At 41.4% G+C, this 14,545-nt stretch overlaps 1 protein-coding gene across 1 annotated transcript in view; it reads left to right on the top strand.

The window, feature by feature from the left end:
* The window catches only part of Dnah7 (dynein axonemal heavy chain 7), a 253,668-nt gene that overhangs the window by 172,061 nt on the left and 67,062 nt on the right, over positions 1 to 14,545 (top strand). Inside the window, 2 exon segments of the mRNA XM_036172739.1 lie at positions 6,681 to 6,835; positions 13,276 to 13,466. Of these exon segments, the coding sequence (XP_036028632.1) occupies positions 6,681 to 6,835; positions 13,276 to 13,466 (346 nt within the window).

The raw sequence follows: 14,545 nt of genomic DNA, 5'->3' as shown, positions 1-14,545 counted from the left end.
TCACCGGGACTGGCTGCAGAGTGAGCTCCAGCAGTCCTTCCATCTCCACCGGCCGGCACTGAGAATAAGACATCCACCACTGCCCTGCCTTTTTAAATTATTATTATTATTATTATTATTATTATTATGTGTTTTAATTTTATACATCAGCCATGGGTTCCCCTGTCCTCCCCCCTCCCACCCCCACCTTCCCCCCAGCCCCTCCCCTCTATTCCCATCTCCTCCAGGGCCAAGACACCCCTGGGGACTCATTTAAACCTGGTGGATTCAGTACAGGCAGGTCCTGTCCCCTCCTTCCAGGCTGAGCAAAGTGTCCTTGTGTAAGCCCAAGGTTCCAAACAGCCAGTTCATGCACTAAGGACAGGTCCTGGTCCTACAGCCTGGATGCCTCCCAAACAGTTCAAGCTATTCAATTGTCTCACTTATCCAGAGGGCCTGCTCCAGCTGGGGGCTCCACTGCAAGAGCGTGAATTGTTGAATCCAAGATTGCAAAAAGCACAGGGACAAATAGCCAATCGAATGGAAACACATGAATTATGAACCAATGGCTGTGGAGCCGCTACCTGGATCACTGCCCTGCCTTTTATGTGAGTACAGGTCGTCTCTTGTTTGGCAAGCACTTTACACTGAGCTGTCTCCCCAGCATGCGCTTACAGTTCTTGATGTTTAGTTTACTCCTACAGAGAATAGTGTTAGTTGATTAGTTGGTTCTTAGTTTGGTTTTGTTGTTTTTTGAGTGCTGATCTAGCTTTGCATTCTCTGGATAATTTTTACCTTGCGGTGATTTCTTTTCCTCTACATATATGTCTGGATTCAAATTGCTAATATTGTACTGATAATTCTCCATTTATGTTTATGGGGCCATTGGTTTGGGGGTCATGTTAAACTGGGCTTATTATAGGAGTTGGGAAGATTTCTCTCCCATATTTTGGAGTAGAATATGCAGAATTCTTCCCTCAAATATTTGGTAGAAATGATCCCAGAAATTACCTGGAATTTTCTGTTAAAATGTTTTATATATGAATTCAATTTTTAAAATTTATGTTTATTTCATGTTACCAGTATCTTACTTATGAGTTGAATAGCTTTTCATCTTTCAAGAAATTCATTGGTTTGTCTAAATTGTTAGTTTTATGGGAGGGGTGGTTTTAGTATTAATTTCCTATCATCCTGATGTGTGGAGGGTCTGTTATGATAATCTCTCTATTGGCCATGATTTTTATATTGTCTTTTTCCTCCTTAGTCTGTTAGGATTGACAAAATGTCTTCAACTCTACCTAGTAACAAAGGTTGGCTTTATTTCATTGATTTTGTTCATTTCTTCGTTCCTGTAGTTGATCTAGGCATAAACCGTTTTTCTTTTTCTGTCTTCCTAATGATGAAGCTGAGGTTATCTTATAGTTTTTTTTCATCTGTGGATTTAATCCTATAAATATCTCACCTTTTGCTTTAGCTACATACCACAAATTTTGACTCACTGTATTAATTTTCCTTTCTTCTCACTGCTGGGTTTGAACCCAGGGCTTCAGACACAATAGACAGGTACTCTAATCACGTGGCAGCACTTCAATCCTAAAGTTTTACTTTCACATTTCCTTTAAATTATTCTATCACTTTTTCTTAAGACTTCCTCCTCTTTTAGTAATGTCTAGAAATGTTTATAAGAGCTGGTGGAGTCAGTTCAGCAGCTCAGTCTGGTAGTAGGGGTCTTGGGGTTTTTCCTAGCACTGAGCTTTGTAGCAATGGGCCTAGTACTGTGTTCTCAGTCTGAGATCTGGACTTGGTCCCCCTTCTTTCTCTCTTGAGGGAAGCATCTCTCCCCATTCCTGGCTGCCTGCACTTCAGAAGGAGGGTAACACCAGCTTTGATCCGTTACTGGAAGAACAGAGTCTGCATGCAGTCTCTTGCCTGCTTTCCTTAGCTTTAGAGCTGGTGTAGCTGTCAAGCTTGGCATGTCATGGGCGAGGCGGAGGGTCTTGCTCACCCATTGTCTCGCTCTGCCTCTTAGACCGTGTATTTTTATGGAACTCGACAGTCTTTTCTCATCTGTTTGGTTTCCTATTGTAGTTATTGGCATGGCTGACTATAAGTCTATCGTCTGGATTGAATTAGGTGAGAACACTAGAGAACCTTCTGTGTATCCTGCTGCCCAACGTCACTCAGTCTCCAGTTTGGAAATGCAACTGGATTGAAGTGCACATGAAACCATAAAAGAATAATAAAATATATACATCTGCCATTTTTTATTTTTGCACCTATTAGTTTGTTCCTTTTTCTCATATTTTAAAATTATCTGAATAATTTTTTTAGCATTTTTATTCATGTACTGACTTTTCACCATAATACTTTGCAGTTTTTAGCAAATATTTTCATAATCTCAAGTTAATATTATATGAGCTCATTTAAAATGCAGAATCTTTGCAGTCATATAGGTCCCTTGATCCTTCTTGATCATGGCATATGGCAATAGTGTAGTAGTCATGTGCGTGGCATCTATAAATGATGGTTATTTTTCTGGGTCAGTCGGCTTTGCTATGGGGTGCCCATGTTGAGGGTCACTGCAGAATGTGTCTGTGACAATGTCTCTGGGTGACATTGACACTGGTCTGGTAGACTAGGTGAAGTAAATTGTCCTTGCTAATGTACAGTGGGGTACAGGGGCACAGCCAGTTTCTGGAGGGCCCAAACAGAACAAATGTTGGAGGAAAAAGGAAGCTCTCCATTTTGCTTCCTGCCTTCTTGAGAGAGAAGAGTTCTTTGGCTTCCAGCCCTCAGTTTGGGATTTCCTTTGCACCTCCGGCCTTCAGGCTTGGAGGGAGCTGTATCAGCAGCTTTCCTGGATTAACAGATTACAGACAGAGATACTAATGTGTCAGCCTCAATATTCACGAGAGCCAGTTCCTGACAGTAAATAAATCAATAGCTAAACCCTGTTAGTTTGGTTTATCTAAAAGCACATCCATTGCACACACACAATCCTCACTGATGGTAATAATGCTTTTGTCTCAATATTTGTACACAGTTTAGGACATGCTGGCACTTCACTATTATCTCTTTATTTCTAAAATTCCAGGCTTTCTTATCACTTCCTGTCAAGGCAAAGCCCTTTATTTAGCATTGTTTAAAGCAAGACTGGTAGGGAACAAAACCAATTTTTTGTCTTTTGCCTTTAGTCCTAAAGGACGGTTTTGCTGAATGTAGACTGCTGGGTTGAAAACTGTGTTTTATTTGGTTATTTGGTGATGGTGGCAGGGACTGAACCTGAGGCCTGGAATGTGGTAAGTGTCCTGCCACTTACCTCTACCTCACACCATCTGTGATTATCCTGTCACTTTTATTTGGGGGTGCAGGGTCTCCCTGAGTTATCCAGGCTCACCTCTCTCGAACTTCCTCAGTGATCCGGGTAGACCTTGAACTTGCCCTCCCCTTTGCCTCCTGAGTAGCTGTGATTATGCGGCTGTGCCAGCCAATCTGGCCGTCAAGCTCTTTCCTCATGGCACTTTACAGGCAGGCCACTGTAGTGGCTCCTTCGGAATAATGGCCACATCTAACCTTCTCCAAGGTCATTCCCTAAGTGTTTAGGTTCCTGCAGGCTGGTTAGGCTGTGTCACAAGGTGTTTGCTTTGTCTCCTTCCGGTTTATATGAGTTTGTGACCCTTTGTGTTTCTCTGCATCAGGGGAGGGTTCAGCGTTAGCATTTTCAGATATGTTTTCTGGCTGGTCTCTCCCTCTTGCCCAGCAGGAGCCTGGGAAAAAGCTGCACCTTGCAGAGTTGTCTAACAAGGCTCCAGGCACTGTCTGCTCCCAGTCTTGTTCATTGTTTCCATTGTTCAGTGTTGCCCATTTTGTCCTCAGTTGTCTGGGGATGTGCTGGTAGGTCCGTCATCTCCTTTTTACCATTGAGCCCTGGAATATTTATTATTTCAGACATTGTTTTTCAGATCTGAAATTTGTTTTATTCATTTTTATCTTTTTTACTTCAATGATGAGATGTCTTTTCTCCATTTGCTTAAAACATAGTCACCTCCCTCTCCCAAAGAATAATTGTAATATCAGCTCTGGAGTTGTTTTTATTTCTGGTTGTTTCAGTGTCTTTTGTCTCCCTGAGAAGCAAATGTATTGTGGTTCTTTGCATAGTAAGTAACTTTTTCTAGAACTTTTGAACATGAGATCCCCAGTCCTGGTAAAATCCTGTGGGCAGGACTGAGTTTGGTTGTACCAATCACACGAGTCAGTTAATATCTGACTTCTAGTTCCGATGCTTTCCCATGTGTGCTCAGACTTGAAAGACTTTACATGCTTGGTGGGTCTGCTCCTCAGCACACACTATCCAGAGGCTAGGGTGGGGCTGAGGTGGTAGTCCTAAGCCTTTGTTAGAGTAAGTAAGCAGCAGACAGAAGAACACTTAGCACTCACACCTGCCCCGCCAAAGCCCCGCCCTGCCAAAGCCCCGCCCCTTCTCCCATAAGCATGGCTCATACATTGACATTTTCTCATTTCTCCACTTTGAGAGATTTTCCCCATGCCTGCTACAAAGTGACTCTGTTAATCCAGAAAGTAAAAGGAAAGGGACTACTCACAATCTCCCTATTGATCATTCCTAAAATTTTAATTTTTTTTTCCCTCAGTTTCTTTTATTCACTTCTTAGAATCAGAAAGTGGTTGAATTTTGTATTTTGGAGATTTTTTTTTTTTGGGTGGGGGGATCAGTTGAGGACGCAGGGTACCATGGGCTTATTTTGGTCGGCACCAGAAGTCCTTCACTATGATTTTGAAATGCTGTTCAGTGAACCAGTGTTTTCTACACAGAGATAACCATGTGGAAAATTTAAATTTTTGAATGATTTAATTTCTATAATGTTTGCCAAGTATTTTTGCTGTTTTAAATTAATGCTGTTAAATAAAATTATATTTATATTTATTATTATATTAAATATCAGAGGAAAAAGAAGAATCAGCATGTACCCTTCCCTCAAAGCCCTACACAATTTATTTGGGTGAGGTAGTTAAGAAATGATAGAATTGCCCTCATGAATATTGCCATTCTGTGAAAGCACCGTACAGGTAATGAGGATGAATTGCTAAAGAGACTCCAAGAGAAGAGATCAAGAAAGGCTTTGTCAACTATAGAGCTTCTGAGCTGACCTTGAAGCGTGAGTAGAAGCTGGACGTGGAAAGATGGGAAAGAGCGATCTTTTGGACAAAGAAACAGCATGGACCTGAACATCAAGGCAAAAAGAACGTGGATGCAATAGAGTGGCAGGGGAGCTGTCCAGCTTCTTAGAGACATCTAAACGCCATTAACACCTATTTCTCTAGACTTGAACATATTGCTGAAATGTGACATGGTGGAAACCTTTACAAGTTTATGATTTTATTTCTTTATAATGTACTTTGACATCCCTTCATGCTCTTAAGTGTACAGTTGCATTTTTATTACTTCCATCTAAGGTACAATACTAATCTTTGGTTTGTTTTCTTTCTACATATTGTTAATGCTAATGGCTGGAAGACCCTACCCCAAAATTTTCATATGTTGAAGCCATAGTCCACAATGAGGTTTTAAGGTTAAGTGAGGCCTTTAGGGGAGACTCCTGTTCCAATAAGATTCGTGTCCTAGCCAGGACGGAGGCAGCATGGGCTGCATTTGAGGACAGCAATGATGTTGGCCATCTACAAGGCCAGGAGAAAAGTGTCTGGAGAAACCAGCTCTGAGACCTTCCATTGCAGCCTCGGGACTGTGAGAAGCTGCCCACTTAAGCTGGCAGTCTGTAGGACTGGTTATGGCACCTAAGTAGACTAACACATGATAGGTGTTGAAGAGCGAGGCTGTCTTCCTTACCACCTGAGCTACATGTCTTGTGCCATGCTGTAACTTATGTGCTAACAATAGAATTGCTTTCAAATTCAGGAGAAAAATTATCCAAAGGCGTTCTACATGAGGTATGAGCTCTCTCAGGTGTGAACTTTGACCTTCAGAGAACTCCTTTCTGTGCATAGGAGGCTCACAATCACAAGGCACGTGTACAACGAGCTACATAGATGACATTAAATACAGCAGTATTGGAAATAAGGCTGGGCCTGTGGTTGTAGTAATACAGCGGTGTTCGTATCTGTTATGCAGTTTGATGATACAAAGCTATGCTGTTCCTTTTTTCCCTTAGATCATTCTATCTCTTTACTGAAGAGAGGGGGGGAGGGGAGGAGAGGGAGGAGAGAGGGGAGGAGAGAGAGGAGAGAGAGGACTATAAATGGATCAAATTCTTTTTTCTTCCTCTTGTCCAAATATCAACACATAGAAATACACAGAAACTAAGGAAGTGAAGTAACCTGCCCAGGCCACGGGATTAATTAATATCAAGGCCTAGTTGGGGAAGTGGAGCTTTGTAGCATATTTCGCAAGAGCAGCAAATGCTATTAAGCATGTAATTTAAGGTTTAGAGACTGTTGTATTCCAGAAGGAGAGAAAGGATGTGTGATAACTTGTAAAATGGCCTCTGTGGTTTTTCTACAGTGTGCTCAGACTGAATGTGCCTACTTCAAGGAAAAGGAAGAAAGGATTAATAACAACAGATAAACCTACAGTCGGGTGGGATTGACTCCACAGAAACTAGTCATGGCTTGACCAAATGCCCTCCCCTCCCCCCTCTCCCCTCTCCCCTCTCCCCTTTCATCTTCAGGAATGCGAGAAGGTGGCCTCTGATGATAGACCCTCAGGGCCAGGCTAACAAGTGGATCAAGAACATGGAGAAAGCCAATAGTCTCCAGCTCATTAAGCTGAGTGACCCAGACTACGTCAGGACGCTGGAAAACTGCATCCAGTTTGGGACTCCTGGTATGTAGATGTCTCACAAGTGCGAGTGCGTGTGACTGGTTTTTGAAAACATCTGAGTCAGGCTTGACACAGTGATGACTTTGCTGATCCATTATTTATTGATCATCAGATGAGAATGTGAGGACCCCCCCAAATAATCTCCTCTGGAAGGCAAGGAGGTTTCTATTGTTACAAAGTACATTTTGTGGCGCTGCTTTCTAATTTAGATGTTTTCATTTTTGTCTGCCATTTGCTTTTCTTCAGTTTTCATTATTAATCTCCTGCAGTTAAAAAGCCCGTTTGAGATTGATAATGCCAATCATATTTTAATACAACAGTAGTTCCACTTTCTGTGTCTTCTTGAATTATGCTACAAAAGGGGTGGAGAAATTGAGTGGATTTTACATGCCTAGCTAGTATCTGACATTCACACTGGAGAGATTAGAAAAATGACAATAATTGATTTTAATCAAGGTCTTATGCAGCTGTCATATTTCCAAAACAAAACCCAGCATGCTTGTGATGTGAGCTAATTGGGGTCCTATTTCAAATCTGTGTAATTTATCAAATTGAGTCAAATAACTACAAGCACTTAGGAAGCCACAGCGTGTGCAGCTCCAGAAGTTCGTCAGGTCCCCTTCCCGTGAGAGATGTAGAGCCAGAAGTGTCAGAACAAGGATGCTAGTAGTCCACAGTATCCGTGTATCCATGCAAATAATATGCTGGCTTTTGGGGTTTTAATTATAACTTTAGAATTTTATTATAAGCATGAAATAAAAAAATCTATGTTTACAACACTTTGTATCTATGGAATGGAGCACAGACTTGCACACACACATGGTATTTCATTCAGTTGCTATTCTTGAATTTTAAAATATTTTAAATTGACACAAAAATTGTACACATTTATGATGTACCATGAAATGTTTATATACACACATTCTGTCAAATCATGGAAAACATATTTATATCCTCAAACATTTATTATTTCCATATGGTAAAAAATTCAAATTCAAACATTTAGGAAAATGTACAGTATATTATCTATAGTTACCCTGCTATGAAATAGAGTAGCTTGTGTCTATGGTGTTGTAGGAAATGTACAGTACATTATCTATAGTGACCCTAGAGTAACTTGTATCTATGGTGTTGTAGGAAGTGTACAGTACATTATCTATAGTTACCCTGCTATGAAATAGAGTAACTTTTATCTGTGGTGTTGTAGGACGTGTACAGTACATTATCTATAGTTACCCTGCTATGAAATAGAGTAACTTTTATCTATGGTGTTGTAGGAAGTGTACAGTACATTATCTATAGTTACCCTGCTATGAAGTAGAGTAGCTTTTATCTATGGTGTTGTAGGAAGTGTACAGTACATTATCTATAGTTACCCTAGAGTAACTTGTATCTATGGTATTGCAGGTGATATAGGAGCTACACAACAAGGGAGTCACAGTCCCTATGCAAATATTTGCTTGAGTGATGTCAGAATCATTCAGTGTTATTGTGATTAAAAACGGAAGTTGAGTGTCCCTCACGTAAGGACCAAGGTCCTGTTCTGGATAGGGATTCCTGTTCTGGTTCTGGATTCAGAGCATCTGCCTTTGCCATTCAGTGTTTGGTTCAATGACGCAGTTTCCTCATTGCTCATTAGCTATGTAGTGGGGAGAAACTACTGACTTACTATTTATTGTATAGTGAGTGTCTGTTGACTGCTCAGTTCACAGTTGGTGGTGCTATAGCTTCTATTGTCTTTTCAGTTCTGGGGATCACACCTGAGGCTTTGAAAAGGCTCAGCATATGCTTTTCTGGGGTGGTTCTGAGCATGTGATAAGTGGTTTATTTGTAATATCTTAAAGTATAATAAAAAAGCCATGGGTGACACTCTGTGTGAATTCAGAAAAACCAGGGGGATTTCTAGCAGGCATCATCACCTTAAATTCTTTAAGCAATTAAAATTACTTAATATGGATATTAAAATATTTGGAATGATAAAAGACAAGGAATGGAGTGTCTACCATCTGCTTGGCATTCTTGACATTTCTCTGATCTCAGCCATGTATTTTGATGTTTAATTCCACGGTTATAGAGCAGAACAGGTAATAGAAGTGAATTATCCTGTGTTTTAAAAAATCCTGCATCTGAATCATGGGAGAGAAAGCTACTTTGTGTGTCTTTAACACTACATCAGTGATTGATATGAAACAGAGCAGAGAACCGTAGGATGCAGTGCACAGGGTAGAGGTGAGCAGGATCACACAAACCCTCAAATAGGTTTCTTGTACGCTGTGCCTGGGATTTAAATGTGTTTGTGTGTACACGCTGTGCACTGGGCTTTAAATGTGTTTGTGTGTACACTGTGCACTGGGATTTAAATATGTTTGTGTGTATACTGTGCACTAGGATTTAAATGTGTTTGTGTGTACACGCTGTGCACTGGGCTTTAAATGTGTTTGTGTATACACTGTGCACTAGGATTTAAATGTGTTTGTGTGTACACTGGGCCCTGGGATTTAAATGTATTTGTTGTATGTTGTGCCCTGGGATTTAAATGTGTTTGTGTGTACACTGTGCCCTGGGATTTAAATGTGTTTGTGTGTACACACTGTGCACTGGGCTTTAAATGTGTTTGTGTGTACACTGGGCTCTGGGATTAAAATATGTTTGTTGTATGTTGTGCCCTGGGATTTAAATGTGTTTGTGTGTACACTGTGCCCTGGGATTTAAATGTGTTTGTGTGTACACTGTGCCCTGGGATTTAAATATGTTTGTGTGTACACTGTGCCCTGGGATTTAAATGTGTTTCTTACTCAGATTTTCATCCACAAACTCCCTTCATTTTATTGAGAAGGCAGACAAGTATTATAGAAAGCTCAGTGGTTTAGCCAGGAGTGCGTGTCCCAGGAAGGAGTGCTAGGAAGAACTCCTGGGTCTTCTGGCCAATTAAAAAAAAAAAACAAAAAAACCCACATCTTCTAATATTAAACATCAGAAAGAAGTGAAAAGTTTCAATTCCCATAGAAAGGTGGCAAGCTCTATTTATATGTTCAACCATCAAGTAAAAGTTTGAAAACCTAAGTGGTGAAAGCTCCTTCCATCTGAGAAGTTATCTTTAGACACTGGCTTGTTCAGGGACTGTGGCTTTAGATCTCTTCTTCACAGACAGCCTGGGTGGAGAGGCCGAGGGCTTTGCCAACTTCAGCCACCTGCCTCCACTCCAACGGGAGCCATGTGCCCCTCTTCTTTTTTTGTACTGTGTGTGTTTTTTTTTTTTTTTTAATCCTCTTTGGAGGAAAATAAAAAAGATTCTGTTATTTAAAAAGGTTGGCTACCAGTGATCTTGAAAGTCAAGGTGCATCTGCACCCATATTTACTATCTCAACCAATAAAGTATGAATAGTATGCTAATCACATAAACATTGCAGAGAAAGAACTCCATGGATGTGAAGATCTTCTGAAACTGTGTCATATCTGGGCCTTCTTTATTTCTCCTGTCTTGACTGCCAGCAATTGCTCGTCATTCCCCTTTGTGTCAAGGCTGCCAAACTACCTTGTAGTTTTTTGCTTATTTATTCATCCCACCAGCAGACATCTTTTTTGTAACTGCCATATACCAGGCATTGCGGTGGGCACTACAGACCAGCATGAACAGGACAGACCCGGTCTGTGCTTGCATGCAGATGACAGAAATGGCTGGTGAGGTGAGAACTGGAAAATGGAGGTGTGAGCACAGGCAGGAAGTCCTTAAAATAATGTGACACCATTTTCCTGTCCCCCGAATCCTCTTCTGTCCATCTAGCAGATCCTTTTAAGTTTTATCTCTTCAGACACAATGTAATTAGCTTGCCGTGCTTGGAAAGTGTTCCCTGAGGCATTTGTGTTAAAAGGTTGTTCCTCAGGTTGTGGTGCTGTTGAGAATACAACTTACCAATGATTAATCCACTCAAGAGTTCATAGCTTAATGAGCTATCCTGAGAAGGGGGCTAGTGGTTGGAAATAGGTACCATGCCTTTGAAGAGTGCATTTTGGTTTTGATCCCTTCCTGACCCTCTCTCTGCTGTCTGGTTGCCATGAGGTGAGCAACTTTCCAATGTCACATGCTCCTGCTGTCCACTTTGCCACAGACTCACAGTGAAGGGAACAAGTGACCATGGACTGGAGTCTCTGAAACCATCCACCAAAATTTCCTCCTCTGTGTCTCTAGGTGTTCCTGTCACAGTAGTGACAGGCTGACTATCACACACGGGTGTTCCAGGTGTTCCTGTCACAGTAGCGACAGGCTGACTCTCATCCAGATTCCCCAGCTTCTGCTGTGGGTGTAGACAGTCACTCATCTATCCTCGGGTTTGATCAGATGCCTGTGTTCTGGCAAATAAGAAGCAAATGGTGGAGATGCCATTTGTCACCCACAAGGAATATCCTTAAATGATGTTCCTTTCTTTCTGGTGGGTCGAATGTGGATAGGTATTGAACACCACATTGGTCAAAGAGATTGAAGGTACAGGTGGACAAGAGGACAGTGCCAAGGTCTAAAGAGAACAAGGATTCCTCATAACTGCCCTTCCATCTCTCCAAGGACTGTTTGAAGCTCCCTTAACATGAATATGAATCCTCTTTTGTTGACATTATGATTATGAGGGTTTCTGACAGAGCTGAATCTAATTATAAACAACACATTATTTACAGTGGAAAAACATATTAGCATGCAGTTTCCAGAAGAAAAAAAATATTTAGTAAAAGAAACTGCTGAAATGCCTTGCCCTAAGTGTAAAATTTAACTGTATATTTTACCTCTCAGTTGGTAACAGCCACAGAGCCAAGGCAGGGTGTAACTGGGCTTGCTCAGCTGTCTGTCCCTGTCTGTACTGCTACGCTGTGATGCCGACAGTCCTTGCTTTTCAAGTTGTGGGGAAGTACAGTGACAGCATGCTGTCCAGCACTTGTTCCTACTGTGACACTGTGTACGGATAGGTCTGTCAACAACCCAGGGAGTGCCCCTTGCAGCCCTGACATCTTACAACTTCTCAGGAAAGTAGCTGTAACGTGACTTAAAGTGTCCTAAAAAACTGGCCGTGAAGTGGGCTTCCAGGACCAGCATGAGCAGAATCAGGAACAGGGTTTTAGTCAAAACAACATTCGCTGTGTCATTGATGGTGGGTCAAGAATAACCTAGAAAATAGAAAATTCGCATAGTTATTCGTCATGATATATTCCTTTTATTTAGCTTTAAAAATAACTCTGTGAGCAGGAAGTGAAAATGAATTCTTAAAAGTTACCTGCTGCGTCTCTGTTGGCCAGGATCAAGCAGTGGAGGAACTGGTAGGGCGGTAGCTGTAGAAATTCATTTAGCCAGGCGCAATCAGGGAAGGAAGGGTACATCTACGAGCTCAGTGCACGTGTCTTATCAATCCCTCAGCCCTGAAGCCCCTCATTCCAGCCCAGGTTACCCCGTTCCTTCAAGAGACACCTACAAGGCACCAGGATTCAACACTGATGGGCCAACAGCTTAAGCACCATCATGTAAGACTAACTTAGCAAATACATTAGGAATTTAACACTTCTTTGGTTTGTTTGTTTTCAAGACAGGGTCTCTTCATGCAGCCTTGGCTGGCCTGGAACTCCCTCTGTAGACCAGGCAGGCTGGCCTCAAACACTGTCAGGGACCTTATGTCTCGGGATCCTTTCTAGAATGACATCAGAAGAAAATATTCTGAAATGCTTAGTTTTGTTTAGAGTGCTACTTACATCTTAGAATAGAAAAATATCCAAATTTAATAATATCAAAAACAGTACTGATCAAAAAAAATGAGAGAACAGTAATATGTTTGTTAGTTTTAATAGTACAATTTCATTATAATGTCATGCAAGATAATTAGGACAGAAATTGATATTTGTTTCACCTCAAGTATGTGTAGAAAAATTGATATAAATACTGGACTGAAAATTATTCATTAGGTAATTATGCTATATGAAGTTTTGCATCATTTTTCCATCAACTTACATATGCCAACCTAAGCTATTTACCAGAGGAGAGAGAAAAAGATAAACAATATCTGATTAGAGGTTGTTGCCCAGTTTCTTTCTAATTTCCTGCATTTTCCAGATGTTCTATGATATAGATGAGTTATTTTTATAATAAAAACACAGTAAACACTGAAATAGCTGCAGAAATGCATCTTCTCTGTCATCATGCCTAGAAACAGTGAGTCCCAGGCCAGGTGGAGAACATCAAGGCAGGCAGGTGTGGAAGCAGGTGGACGGCCTCCAGACCCTCTCACTGATCCTTCCCACTGGCAGGCAATGTTTTAATGACATCATTTCTCTGTTCTCTTAGAAGATGAGAGGAACATTATAGGTAGCTGGGAACAGAGCCATCTGGAGAGCTGAAAAGAACTCCTTGAGCATTGTATGTTCATAGTCAATATTTTAAGGATGATGGGATATTTTTCTCCCCTTAGTGTTGCTAGAAAATGTGGGAGAAGAACTGGACCCGATTCTGGAGCCTCTTCTGCTGAAGCAAACCTTCAAGCAGGGCGGGAGCACGTGTATCCGGCTTGGCGACTCCACGATTGAGTATGCTCCTGACTTCCGCTTCTACATCACTACCAAGCTGAGAAACCCGCACTATCTCCCTGAGACGTCAGTGAAGGCCAGTACCTAAGTTAGCGTTTCCACATCGCGCCCCCCTATCCCTGACCATACCTTCCTCCTTAGCCATAAGAGGACAGTTGGAATTTGTCCTTCTGTCCACTTCCTGAAATTACGATAATAACCTCCAAATGTTGCTGTGCAGGTGCCTGGGAGTCTCAAGGGAGTCTCCAACATCCTGTGAAGAAAGACCATCACAATCTAATTTGCACAATCATCCTAAGATTTTCATTGTTAAAAGCAGGTGTCGCATATCACCATTCTTTCCTTGTAATAGATGATAATATGCTAATTATTGGAGCTGACATTTAGAAACAGGACTCTGTCCTTTCTCAGACTAAGGCTGCTGCTATCTGATTTTACATAATTATTAAAAAGAATTATTTTTGATCAGTATTCTTTTTAAAATACTGAGAATTCTTGTAAAGGGTAAAATTAAAATGTTATTCAAGGACCGAAATGATTGTGACATTGCTCTGAAGCTGGGCTCCTGGGACGCGGGGTCTTTACTTTACTCTGCTTTTTCCTCCCTTATTCTCATCCCCGGTTGTCACTCAAATGAGTGTAAGTGTGTGTGACAGTCATTATAGAATCGTGCATGAGAGGACATCTTGAAGTACTGGTTCCGATTTTTTTTTTTTTTTTTCCATTATCTGGGACAAAAAGATCTGTTTAGGGCGCTCAGATGGTCTTTTTCATTGGAAATATAGGCTGCTCCACTGAACAGTAGAGGGCAGACCATGGTGGGACATTCATTCCATCCACAGTAGGTAAACGTGACGCTTGCTTTCAGGGGGTTCACAGAGTGTAGCAGCAGTGTGTGCAGAGGACGGTAATGTGTGGGCCAGGAAAAGTGCCGGGAGTGGCCGTGGTGACAGCGTGTCCTAGAAGCTCGAAGTACGCACGTAGATTGGACGTTGCTGGAGCCAAGAGGACAGAAGGAGATGGATGTAGGTGTGCGACAATTCAGCTTGATTTCAAAAACATAATGGAAGTGCGCAGGCTACTGTTTTAATTGGCTAAAACACACTTAAAAAATACCTAGTATCTCTTTACACGTCAGGAAAGAATCTCTTTACA

Source organism: Onychomys torridus, chromosome 23 (genome assembly GCF_903995425.1).
Source record: "Onychomys torridus chromosome 23, mOncTor1.1, whole genome shotgun sequence".
In the NCBI taxonomy this organism is placed as follows: Eukaryota; Metazoa; Chordata; class Mammalia; order Rodentia; family Cricetidae; genus Onychomys; species Onychomys torridus.
The sequence above is the reverse complement of the archived record's forward strand: the minus strand, read 5'-3'. Positions and strand labels throughout refer to the sequence as shown.